The sequence below is a fragment of the Zonotrichia albicollis genome, chromosome 1, assembly GCF_047830755.1.
Source record: "Zonotrichia albicollis isolate bZonAlb1 chromosome 1, bZonAlb1.hap1, whole genome shotgun sequence".
In the NCBI taxonomy this organism is placed as follows: Eukaryota; Metazoa; Chordata; class Aves; order Passeriformes; family Passerellidae; genus Zonotrichia; species Zonotrichia albicollis.
Genome location: NC_133819.1, coordinates 46,281,271 through 46,293,724, shown reverse-complemented (window position 1 = coordinate 46,293,724; position 12,454 = coordinate 46,281,271). Strand labels below are relative to the sequence as shown.

The 12,454-nt window shown below is 44.1% G+C and overlaps 2 protein-coding genes across 2 annotated transcripts in view; both read right to left on the bottom strand.

Annotated features, from left to right (window-relative positions):
* Positions 1–145: 145 nt before the first annotated feature.
* SNRPD1 (small nuclear ribonucleoprotein D1 polypeptide) lies at positions 146–5,872 on the bottom strand. The gene is made up of 4 exons (XM_005485851.4): positions 5,709–5,872; positions 5,130–5,206; positions 2,571–2,762; positions 146–338 (listed from the first exon to the last, which is right to left on the bottom strand). The coding sequence occupies exons 1-4, from the start codon at positions 5,720–5,722 to the stop codon at positions 262–264; spliced, it is 360 nt and encodes a 119-aa protein (XP_005485908.1). The 5' UTR covers positions 5,723–5,872; the 3' UTR covers positions 146–261.
* Positions 5,873–6,621: 749 nt separating this feature from the next.
* The window catches only part of SACM1L (SAC1 like phosphatidylinositide phosphatase), a 29,555-nt gene continuing 23,722 nt past the window's right edge, over positions 6,622–12,454 (bottom strand). The window contains exons 14-20 of the mRNA XM_005485849.4: positions 11,314–11,452; positions 11,017–11,086; positions 10,854–10,926; positions 10,309–10,402; positions 10,132–10,224; positions 9,390–9,447; positions 6,622–8,712 (exon numbers count right to left, since the gene is read on the bottom strand). Of these exons, the coding sequence (XP_005485906.2) occupies positions 8,576–8,712; positions 9,390–9,447; positions 10,132–10,224; positions 10,309–10,402; positions 10,854–10,926; positions 11,017–11,086; positions 11,314–11,452 (664 nt within the window). The 3' untranslated portion in view covers positions 6,622–8,575. The remainder of the gene's footprint in view (positions 8,713–9,389; positions 9,448–10,131; positions 10,225–10,308; positions 10,403–10,853; positions 10,927–11,016; positions 11,087–11,313; positions 11,453–12,454) is intronic.

Below are 12,454 nucleotides of genomic sequence, written 5' to 3'. Positions count from 1 at the left end.
GTTCTGGGGCAAAAAGCAAGAGGAAATGTACAGCCCCCGGGGGTGGGCACACAGTGACAAGCAAGATGTGTGTAGTTTGCGACAGCCCTAGGAACAGGACACACCTGCCTCCCTCCCCAGGCTTTGCTAACAAAGGAAAGACACCTTTTCACATTTCCGTTTATTAAAAATGGATACCATAAACAAGACCTGTACAAAATAAACCTGAAATTGCCTAGAATATGGTAATTGCCCAGAAATTGCCCAGAATATGATGAGAAGTTATCGTCTTGGGCCTCCTCTTCCTCTTCCACGACCTCGGCCTCTGCCACGGCCTCTTCCACGGCCTCTTCCAGCAACTTGGCAGGCAAAAGAAAAAGAGAACATGAAGTGAGACCGAGGAATACTTTTTGATTAAAGCATTCTGTACTGAGCATAATCACCACACTGCTTCCCTGTGATAAGACATTACATTAGGTATTAAGTCTGGTAATGCTCAGTAAGTTTCAGGTAATATTTTCATCTTTTGTGTTAGTTCTTCCAGTATACACCTTCCACAGACTACTGTCTGTCCTTGGATTCACTGCAGAAAACAAGGATATAAAATAGTTGGCTGCTCCCAAATGACTGGGTAATCTGACAGGAAACCAGGATTCATTCTTTTTCCATATATATATACAGTCTAGTTTTTTAAGAGAGAAATGCAAATTTTGACAAACTGTGAGATTCCCAAACCCATCCTGTCTCAGGCACCATGTGGAAGGTCAGCGTTTTTAAAGGATCCCAGCATCCACCAGCTCCTTCTGGTCTCAGTGATGCCTCTGCCAATTGCAGGTGTGATTCTAAGGCAAAGGTCTTGACAGTGTGCTCCCAGTTTTAATTACTGCTATTTAATTGTAAAGGGAAGACAGAATCATAGGACAGTGCAGGCCACAAGCAACTCCTGAATGTCATATGATCCATAAGGTGATAACGTGTCTTTGCATCTGTCTCACAAAGAAATGTGACCCACCAGGTTGCAAGGACACTCTGCAAACTTTAGATTATTGGTACATTTAAAATGTGCTTCTGAGCGCAGGGCTCACAAAGATACTGAAAACTCTGAAAACAGCAGTGGCTCTCTAAGAGACTCCCACTGGCACCCACATTCAAGGAGCAGGCTGTGACAATTATTCTGGGATGTAGGTTAGAAATTCAGAAGAGAGAGAAGGAGCAGAGACACAGGACAGATTTGACTCAAGCAAGGTGTCATTGTATTGCTGGTACACACTGAGCCTGTATAGACAGATTGATACAGAATCCACGGAAGCATCGGCCCCAGCTGGAGGATGACAGGCAGCTGCGCTCACCGAGTGCCAGCACGCTTGGACACAAGGCTCACGTGGCACACACAGCCCAGCCAGTATCCTGCCCTTTCCTCACCACTTGCTAGGGACAGAATCAAGGGGTTTACACTGCTGAAGGCCAAGGGCATTCATGGATTAAGGCAAAGCACAGCACAGCTTTGGTCTGAGAGCGCTTCCATGCACTGGGGATGCAGGGAGCATCAAATGGAGGCAACTGGAGCTATCATGGCTGCTTCCCAAAGCTCACACCAAGTAGGGATGTTCCCATTCACATCACAATGTGAGGTTCAGGAAAAAGCAATCCAACCACACTCATTTCTCTATGTGGTCAGATTGTTTTAATGCACTGGAGAGGAGCAAAGCCCCTCTGGGAGCTTTATCCTTACTCCCCACCAAGGCAGCAGCTGCAGTGCTCACAGGGGGCTGCACAGCTGAGGTTCTTCACCAATGCAGAACTCCCTGCACGCCCACATCCTTCAACACTAATTACAGGAGAAATGATACAACATGATTCTAGAGCACAATTAGCTTTCACTTACAGCTCACTGTTTTTAAAACACACCAATTAACTGGTGGGCAAAAGATATACTGCTGCTGATTTCCTGGGGTTTACTGGAGACTCATCTTCAGTAGTGTGGATTAAACTTGAGTTACAGTCTATACTGTTAAGCTTCCAAAGAGAAAGATTTTTATTCAGCAGCACTTTGAAAAAAAAATTTCCAGGAAGAGCAGAAGAGCCGTGACTGGAACACTACTGGGAGCCAAAGCTGGAGATGCACTCACTGGAATACAGCCTTGATTCCCTCAGGTTCTCAAGTCTATCAGATTCACAGATACCAAATTTCAGTGAACCATTCAACACCATCTGAGATATGGTCCTGCACTTGTTATCTGTGTGAAGCTCCCCATACAAACTGAGCAAACACTGACACCTGGAGAAGAGGAAGTAAATCTCTTTGGGTGCCAACTGTAAGACTCAGTTAGGTTACGACTTACTCAAGCTGATAAACATTTACATGTTGAAAAACAGAAAAGCCATAACACAACTTCATGTGCATAAGGCTCTGCAGATGCCAAGGAGGTGGGCAAGGCAGAATGAGCCAGTGCCATGTCCAGCCCTCAGGGATGAAGGAATTCAGTGCCAAATGCAGACACTGACAGACTCCTATCAGACACCTTCAGACACACAGCACTAAAATGCACACAAAGGCAGAACAAACACAGACCAGGAAAGCACAAACTCACCTGCTTCTCTTTTCTTGGATTTGACTTTTGGTTCAACGTCCACTAGCAAAGTATCCAGAGGCAAGCTGTCAGGCAGAATGAAGTAGCGGATGTTGTTCCCTCGAATACTCAGGGTCTCCAGCTGTACGGGCTCTCTGTTCTTCAGAGTCATTTTCACTGCTTTCAGGTGTGTGTTCATACTCACATCCACTCCTGAAACAACACAAGCCTCATGTCAGGGACAAGGTCTCTTGCTGCCTGTTTTTAAGTGCACACATGAAATGAGATTTATCCTGTTCATCAATGCCTGCTTCTACCACGCATGAATTACTTCAGCCTGTCACAGAATGGAACTACATCTCTTTTCTCTCTTGAATTATCCAGTTACCTTGACAGGCCTTTAGCTCCTCATGGTTAGAGATCTTTATCCAGGTCCTGGCAATAGCTGCTCTGTAAATGGTTAAAAAAACTCTTCTGAACAACAAATAAACTACTGCTTATTGCAGAAGGCTAATACTAATCTTTAGTCCTTTAAAAAGAAGAAAAACAACCCTTGGAGAAGAAAAAATAACCTGGGTAAATTCCTTTTTCTGTAAATCTTAGGAAAATCCAACCACAAAAGCAACATTTACCTCCTGATAAAATACATTCAACACCAGAGTGAATTCTCTGTGAAAGTACAGAAAATACCCCACTGCAAGGAACAACCACTGTGGTTACAAACTCTGAGAATAGCCAGTACACAAGAATTGTATGGAATCGGTACTGTGTACACTATGCTGTGTTATGCACAATTCCAAACTGGAAAAAACATCCCAGCTGGATGCATGTACTGTGTAACAGCTGTGAGGAGCAATTATAAAAACCCAGAAGTTTTTATTTTGCATAGAGCTTAGGTGGGATCTGATCTCCAGCTATGAAGATCAAAATGACAGTGATTTTACTTTTCTGTCTGTCCCCCTCCCTCAGGATTTTACACAGCTCCACCTGACCCAGTCCCTTGGCTGCTGTGAGGGGCATTACACAAAACCTGTCCCCTCATCCCTGCTCCTGCCCTGGGGCTGGGAGGAACAGGACATTGCGCAATGTTTTTGCAGATTCTTACCAGAAAATGAGAGAGGCTTTGCTCAACAATTAAGCGTGAAAGAGCAGCGAGGTCAGGAGCCCAGCAGTGTTTGCTTCCCATCTGCTGGGCGCAGCAGACCATGCTGCAATCGGGCACCAAGCTGGCTCCCTCAGCTCCTAATCAAAGCTGATGGACCTGCCTGTACATAATGCCGGTTTTGAACTCTGCAAATCCCCACGGATTGCTGCTGGCCAAAACAGCACCTCAACAATCCTCTGGAATAAAACTCAAACTTAACAAGAGCTGTATGTTTATTTTTTTTTTCCCCAAGAGTGCTGGGGCAGAAGAGCTTCTGAAAGCCACCTGGGGGTGAGTTCGGTGAGGGAGATGCAGCAGCTTCCTCAGCTCAGCCCTGAGGGTTTGCCTCCATAAACACACTGTGCCCCACCCACATCTACCTGCCCTAAGTGCAGCTCACGGGAACACTCAGAGCAACGTCCCTCACTGGGGTTATTGAGAAAACAAAACGGCTTGCACATGTTTTAATACCTGAGAGCCACTTAATGAACCCTGCAGAATTCCCTGCAACTTCCAGCTCAGTGATATAAAGAAGCACCAGGTAATCAGGACAGAGCTCTGGCAGCAGGGGAGGACCAGATTCTCTCCGCCAGGATTCCTCTTTGCCCTGTATCCCACACCCAGCTCCGCGTTCTCCAACCCGCCTCTCACACAATCAAACATATGCAAATACGCACTTCCATCTAGACTTGCCTTAACAAAATCGTGCTCAACAGGAATAATTATTTTTTTGTCTGCATGCACAATTTAACCAATTTAAGCCCACATCAGCTGGAAAAGGCTGTCCAGAGAAGCTGGGGATACTCCATCCCTGGCACTGTTCCAGGCCAGGCTGGATGGGCCTTTGAGCAACCTGGTCTACAGGAGGGTGTCCCTGTGCATGGCAGAGGGTTAGAACAGGATAATCTTTAATGTCCCTTCCAAACCAAACCATTCTGTGACTCTGTGACCGTGCTACAAAAATGACAAGAGACTACCGAGCAAGGTTTGGAAAAGTTTGCTTCCCTCCTCCCCCCGAGCCTGTCAGCAGGCAAAGCTGCAGCGGGGCGCAGAGGCTCCCAGTGCTACACCAGATTTACAGCTCCCAGCAGAACCGCTAAAACGAATCTCTCACCCACTGCTGCACATCAAAGACAATCCGTGACCCACTGAAATTCCCAAGTACTTTCGTGGTTCCCTATGGAGAGCCGGCTGGTCACAGCTCCCGACTGTTCCCAGCAACCCCCGACAATTTCCAGACACTTTTGCAACACAAACACACCTCGCGCTTGCACATAAAGCTATGAATTGAATTACAAAGCCCATCTCCTGCATTTCCCTGTGCCGGTCCCCGCAAGAGGGAGCACAGGACAAAAAACTCATTCAAGCCGCGAATGCCAATTGTCTGCCGAAAAGCAACCGGGAGTATTTTGCTGCATCCTCCCATCCTTCCGTACCTGTGATCGTTCCATGCACCTGCGTCCCATTCTTCAGCTCAATGGTCACAGTCTCATGGCTCAGCTTCATTAGAAACCTGGCAATTAAAAACGCATTTTAAAAACCCCATCCCGTTCGCTTGCACACAAAGCCGTACGTGTGGGACAGGCAGCACCCAGCAGTGCCGCATCCCGAGCTCCCCCGGCCGGCGCTCACGGATCCTGCCGGGGATGTTCAGTGGCACACTCCGCGTCCTGCCCAGCCACCAGAGCTGGGACGCTTCAGTGACACACTGCCAGATCTAGCATCCACTTCCAGGCCAAACGGCCATTATTGTACGGAGAAGGAACCATTTTAAAAATCGTTACAATCGCGGGAAGGCAACGCCAACCCGCTCCGGGGGGTTTCCCTCCAAAAAGCGGGACAGGTTTGCTGAGCGACCCGCGCAGGCCCCGGCTCACACCGCGGTCCCCGCCCGGCCCATCCCGGGCCGCTCCCGCCCGCGGTAAGGGGAGAGCGCGGAGCGGCCCTGAGGGCGCGGGCTCGCCCGGCGTGGGCAATCCGCCTCCATCCATCCCCATCCGCGCCCACCCGCTCACCTGACGAGCTTCATGGCGGCGGGCGGGCGGCCCCGAGCGCGGAACGGCGGCGGGCGGGGAGCCCCGGGCGAGCGGAGCCCCTGGCACGGCGGGGCGGAGGCGCCTCTCGGTCAGGCCGCGCCGGGCCGCGCGCGCCAGGACGCTGCCGGGACAGCGCCCCCCGGCGGGCGGGCGGACCCGCGGCGAGCGCCGGCAGCGCCCGGAGCCGCCCGTGGGGGAGAGGGCGGGGAAAAAGGGAGAGCATGGAAAAGAGGGATGGGGGAAAAACGAGATGGGAATAGAAGTGTGGGGACTTGGTCTATGAAAGCCTGGCTGTTCGTAAGGTTTTACATCTACCAGCTCGCCTTCCTTAATTAAAAAGAAATGTTAGAAAAGAAAAAAAACAAACAAACCTACTTGGTTTTAAACCTGCTTTGAGCTTTAAAAATAGGAAAAAACTCAAGGCCTAGAACCTGTAAAGCACTAATTTATTGTGAAAAAAGTTACAGCTTCAGGATCCAGAATTTTAATAGCAAGAATTTTCTGTGTGCATGTCAGTCTCTTCTCCCAGCAAAGGTAAAAGGGAAAGGAGGAAGAGACCTTGAATTTCACCTATTGGTATGGTCAGTAAGAGGCTGAAGTGCCCTTGTGAGGAAAGAGGCATCGGCCCTGAGCAGAGGTGACACTGGGGATGCAGCCCCGGAGCACTCCAGGCACAGGGGCTCCAGACACAGACCCAGGCATGGCTGAGAGGAGCAGAACATCTCACAGTGCAGGCTGAGACCAGGCTCTGCCCGAGATCAGCACTGTTTGAGTGATGATCCCTGCAACAAGCACACACAAAACTGAAGCAGCCTTCAGGTGTGAATCAGCTCCTAAGGAATGATTTGGGAACAGTCTGCTCCGAAGCACAAAAGGCACTGCAAATAGCACATCTAGAAAAGCTGAACATTTTATTTTCATTTAAGAGTAGTACACCATTTGTGATTTTAGAAATACAGACTCTTTGCAAAGCACTGAAACACAGATGCCTTCCAACTTCTAAAACCTACATTATTCTAAGTCTTACAAACCTTTTATATTAGCAATTCAAGTTTGGTCTTTGCTGCAACAAGTTCTTCACCAAAGATGCAACAACTTAGTTCTAGACTGCAAGACAACTGAGCCAAGTTTCAAACTCCACCTGCCATTGAGCCACCAGAACCACTGCTTTCAAATAGTGAGTCTATGATATTCTTGTACTTTGTGCCCATGAGGAACTTCACCTTTGAAAATTTTAAGTTAGGAGGATTTTCCAGTTAGCCACCAAGTGGTATTTTTCCAATATAGCATCTAGAAGCAAATGGATACCTTGCAAGTACTAGCCCTCATGAACAGGTTATGTTTACACAAAACCCAGAAGAGGCCTCCAGAAACATTCAAGGTTAAAATGAACAGTTGCAAAAAAAAAAAAAAAAAAAAAAAAAAAAGGATCTGTACATATTTTCAGTCATAACACAAGGGAACACTGGAGTATCAGTGTTTTGTGTTCTAGCTTCAATAGTGACACCTGTGCTAGCCCTAGTAGTATTCTACATGTTTGTCCCTTCCCCCCATTTAAATTTTATACTCGCAATCTGAATATACAGCTGTACTTACAGGAAATATTAAACAATGCACAGCGCCTTAAGCAAGTTCCATGTCTGGTTTTGAACAAACCATATAAAATAAGTGACAAAATAGTTTAAAATTGGTCCTTATTTTTATACAGCTTGGAAGCACTAAATTTAAAGACACACATTAACCAGCACAAATTAGTCAGCAGATTTTTTTTTTCTTAAAAGAGTGTGTTACAGTATCATGCATGAAAAGCAAGCTGCTGCTCCCAAGTAGAAATTCAGAGTTTAGACTTACTGCGTTCTTCTCAGGCTGTTATTCCTTCTGTCATTAATTATTTCAACATAACCAAGGATAGAAGCAGCTGACTAGCAAAACAATATGAAGTTCATCTTTTATGTTGTGACCCATTCTTAAAGTAATGAAGTACTTTGGAACTTTAGCATAAGGATAGTTGAATAAACACTGCAAAGGACTTTTACATTCTTTGATTTTGTTTACATCTTCAGAAAGAAAATTCTACATTTTAACTCGCTAACTACTGGATTTTCATATGGAGACTGTAGTATTGAAACAGTGCAAGACATTTGCAACTTCAGGAACATCCAATTACACTGCCCTTTCACCCAAACAATGATTAGCAGAATATTGCATCAGTTCTAGATAAACAAGACAGGACAAAAACCTCGTTTTAGAATAGCATTAGGATTCAAAGATCTTTCATATTTAGTGAAAAGAATCCACACACGAATATGCACAAAGGACTCCTTAACACAGACTTTATCACAACAAACGTAATCCAGCTGTAAGTCTGGACCAGGACTTTTTATTGGTAAGAAGCCATATTTGTTCAGAGATCCCTAACAGATGTTCCATTAATAATGCTTCAACATTTGGGTATTTTGAGACACGAACAGCATCAAAGCTCTCTCCTGTCAAGGCCAAAAAACCAGCTGGAACAACCCAGGTGGAGCATAAGCTTAAGCAGTCCACTTAAGCTCCAAGAACTTTCCAGACACCAAAAAGCTGGCTTTTGTCTTTGCATTACCCCAGTGAGAGTGGAGCCCTGTCCACTAATGCAATATTCCAAAGACCATTGCAACTAAGACTGCCAAGTCAGGTCTCAGTTGAAAGCTACCACCACCACAGGACACCGTTTCCTTACCCCTGACCCCCCACTGCCAAGGAAGAATGTTCATAAGGGCATTTTTGGTGTGGAAAGCAGGTCAGTAGAGACTCCAAGTGTGGCTTGAAGAATCCTCAGTACCAAGCCGCTTTCCACACACACAAATTCAGTCCATCTTCTCCTTCTGGACCAGCTTGGGCGCATCTACAAAATCCTTGCCATTGTAAAGGATGATAGCAAAAGTTCCAAAGCTGGCACTTCCCCAGAAAAGCACATAGGCCAGTGTCTCAGTCCATGTATCACCTGAGAAGAAGAGTCAGATAAACCTTTCAGCTCATTATCTCCAATTAGCAGACAGTTTTACTTTAGGACACATGCAAATATTTCAAGCTCTCCCTCAGAGGTTTGTTGTCAAATGAAACCAGAAGTCTTTCACAGATCTTTTTGTTTCCTTACCTTGGAATATTTGTATTTGCCACACAGTTCTTGGAACACATTGAACAGAGATCTATGGAAGCCAGTCAAGAACGCTACTGGCAACAATGTTAGAAAATTCAAGGCAAAAGCAGAATGCAAAAACCTTCACCACTCCCAACACAGATTTAGATTGAAGGGAAATCCATCAGAACCAGGCTTATGCCTGTATCTGACAGCTCTGAATTGTCTTTCTGCCCAAAAAGAGAGGTATTCCTCTGGGGCTTCATCCAGCCTACAATAAAGCTATAGGTGCATCTAAATTTGGAGATAATTAACTGTGCCTTACTTGACTTCTGCATGAGTTTTAATATTGTTTTCTACAGCATCTCAGTTTTTTCCACACTAATGATACAGTGCTAAACCTCAATCTCCAGAGCCATGTTCAAGCACCCTTTAGAAGGACTGAGAAGCAATTCTACACTGAATAGTTACTGGTAGCCATTTACAGAAAATTCACAGAGAAATAAGCCAGTTTTATACAATCAAACTCAATAGTGACTTACCAGCCATTAGCAAACAAATAATGCACATGGAGAAAGCAACCACCATAATAATAGGCAACTGAGGAAAGAGAAACAGAATAATCACTTGATACAGCAATATGTACATATGTTCCTTAATTTCTTTTAAGATGGGTAGTACTGTAAAGCTATTACTTGCTTTGCTTCTCAATTCACCTGCATTCAGGTACAAATAAAAGTGCGGATAGCTGCAAAATCTGGAAGACTGTATTCAATCATAATGTTTAGAATTGAAATACACCTCCTGTGCATTAAAAAAGAGGTTGAGGCTTATGCTTTGCTTAAAATGCAAATAAATACACCAGTTAAACCCATTATGTTCCCAAATCCCACTTCAAAATAGAAAGGGAAGGGTGAAAAAAGTGAAAAGAATGGGGGTTTTGTGTTACAAGCTATGCTTCTGCATGAAGTGTGAGAAAAGAAGTCCACAAGATTCTTCTGCAGAAGGAAACAGTCATTGATAGTGACTAACAGAATTCTCCCCCTTCCACCTGGTGAAGCATATTTGGAAAAAAAAAAAAGCAGCAGTTTTTCCAATACCTCAAGGACACTCCATTTTCTGTCAAGGGGCAGTCTGGGTTTAATCCTATAAGCAGGTGTCACAGAAACATTACCAGATTACAGGGATGCTTCATGACTAACTGACAAGTCCTACTCAGGCATAATGAAGCCAGTGACTGAATGGTTGTGTTTCTCTTATTACAAATAAAGTCTTCATACTCACAGCTAAGAACTTCCAATCTTTCTTGACATGTAAAGGACTAGCAGGTTCTACTTCATCCACTGAATAATTTCCAAGAAAAAGATCAATCGCATCCTGGAAGAGAAAGGGAGGGCAAGAGTTAGAATGCACAACAATGTTTATCACATACACTCCCCCATGGTTAAACACTTTACTTACTTGTCTAAATCCATCAGAAAAGTTGTTTTTGTAGTAACGTATTAATGAATTCCAGCCATCCATTATTAAGCCCCACCGAGTTCTCTTCCCAGTTCTGCAAAAAGAAATTGTGAACAATATTTAAAATATATGAATGCATTCAGGACTATAATTTCAGATTTACATTCTGTCACTATCCAGATGTGTACTGCATTAAATGAACACCTGCACAGGAATACATTTATCTAGTGCTGCCTCTGCATTATAACCACACATACTTGGAACAAAATTGTAAAATAAAATTACACTTCTTTCCATCAGACAACATAAATGTGCATCTTCATGGCACACTGCCTTGGTTTTCATTTCCAGATAGCCTTTACGTTCATATAAACACATCATGGAATCTGGAGATTTTAATCTGACTTTTTACCAACTGAACCATTGCAAAAAACTCATTTATAGCCTAAGCCCCAGATTAGTAACCTTCTCAGATAGAAGAACTTGAAGAAAATCCCAAACATGCTCAAAAACCCAGAAGGCCCTTACAAGAAATGCTGACTTGCCTTGTGTAATCGGTCTTTAAGGCACCAGTTCCAGCATATTGTTTGGCACAAGCATTAGCATTATCAGCCCATGCTGTGAATAGGAAAACGATAAGAAATATTAAGGAAGTTATATACTCTCTACAGAGAAAAAGGCATTGTTTGAACTCTATAAACAGCCTACCATTTTTGTAGATTTTCTCAAAGTCTGCCTGCTCTTCAATTCTCTGTCCCACATGCAGAACACCAAGTCTCTGGAACAAAAAGCACATTGAGGCTTGCTAGGAGTTTGATAGAAAAATTAGGATTTGTTTTCAAAACCAGCTGTATTTATCAAACTTAAGTCTAGTCAATGCAGCTCAGGTAAGTAGTACAGTAACTCCACTTTGCAAGCTCTTACTGGAGCATTCAAAGGACATTTCCATTCCAAATGGAAAGCCTCTCTCCTCTTCCAGCCTGTCAAAGAAGAGTAAAGCTTTACCTGAAGCTGGGCCTGCAGAGACCTGCGTGCCAGCAAGCTCTGGATGACGTTGGTGCGATCCAGGCAGTCCATGCAGTTACTGCGGAACGTTCCCTCCTGCTGAGTCACAGTCTTACCCTCCGAGTCAACTAGAAAGTAACTAACACACACAACACACATCTTTAGAGAAAACAGTCCATATAAACCACCTGGTTTCACAAGTAAATATCCTAACAACCCAACCACAACTGTCCTGAGCATTTGATGAGCGCTCAGCCATGTCTTCAAACTTTGCTGTCTCCCTGAATTCTTGCCATGTTGAAAAACAGCACCAATGGGTGAACATTTAGCAATCTCAGGGCAGTATTCACTCCTACCATTCAGAAAGTCAATCAGCAATATTGAGTTATATGCTTCTGGGAAGAGCAACTTCTGGTGCAAAATCAGGGACTTGTGGGATTTTTGTCCAGTTATTTTAGTGTCCCAGCTCCACAGATACAAAAATCATTAGCAGAGCCTAGCAGCAGAAGTAACCAGATTTGTTGGTAAGTGGTCACCAGTTCAACCCAATCACCAATGCATAAAAAGTCTTCTAAGTTGTCAGGCACATTTCTTCCAGGAATGTACTCAGATTTTTTAAGGATGCTCGCAAAATATGGAAAAATCTGCTACTGTCACATGCTATTCTCTCCATTATATGAACATGAGGGGAGAAACCAGATATTCCCCCTCACATATGCTAATTATTACCTCCATTTTTTAAATCCACTAAACTAGGTGTTTCCAGTAGTTGATGACAAACAGCTCATTTTAAATACTGAATTGCAGACATGCATTACAACAAAACAAATATTCCAATCTACTTATCAGTTGGATGTGTGAATGGGACAGAACTGTGCCTGTCCTGACAGAGCACAAACCTTCCAGTTTTCTACAGTTTTACAGATTATAATCCATAGATTAAATTACTCCAATATGTAATTATGAACTCTGGATTAGCATATAATCCACTCTTACTGCAGAGCATTTTTATCAAGAGCCTCAGCATTTTTATCACATAAATTATGTGTTTAGAAACACATGAATTTACTTTGATTAACCTTGTTTTTTCTTTAAAACGTAATTTTCACCGTTCTTTAGCTAGTTTTGTTACACCATGTTT

Excerpts from the sequence above, each read along its gene's own strand:
- SNRPD1 (XM_005485851.4), bottom strand. Across the intron at positions 2,763-5,129 it reads GGTGCATGGAACGATCACAG|GAGTGGATGTGAGTATGAAC; the intron begins GTACGGAAGGAT and ends GTGTTGTTTCAG. Across the intron at positions 339-2,570 it reads ATCCAAGAAAAGAGAAGCAG|TTGCTGGAAGAGGCCGTGGA; the intron begins GTGAGTTTGTGC and ends TTGCCTGCCAAG.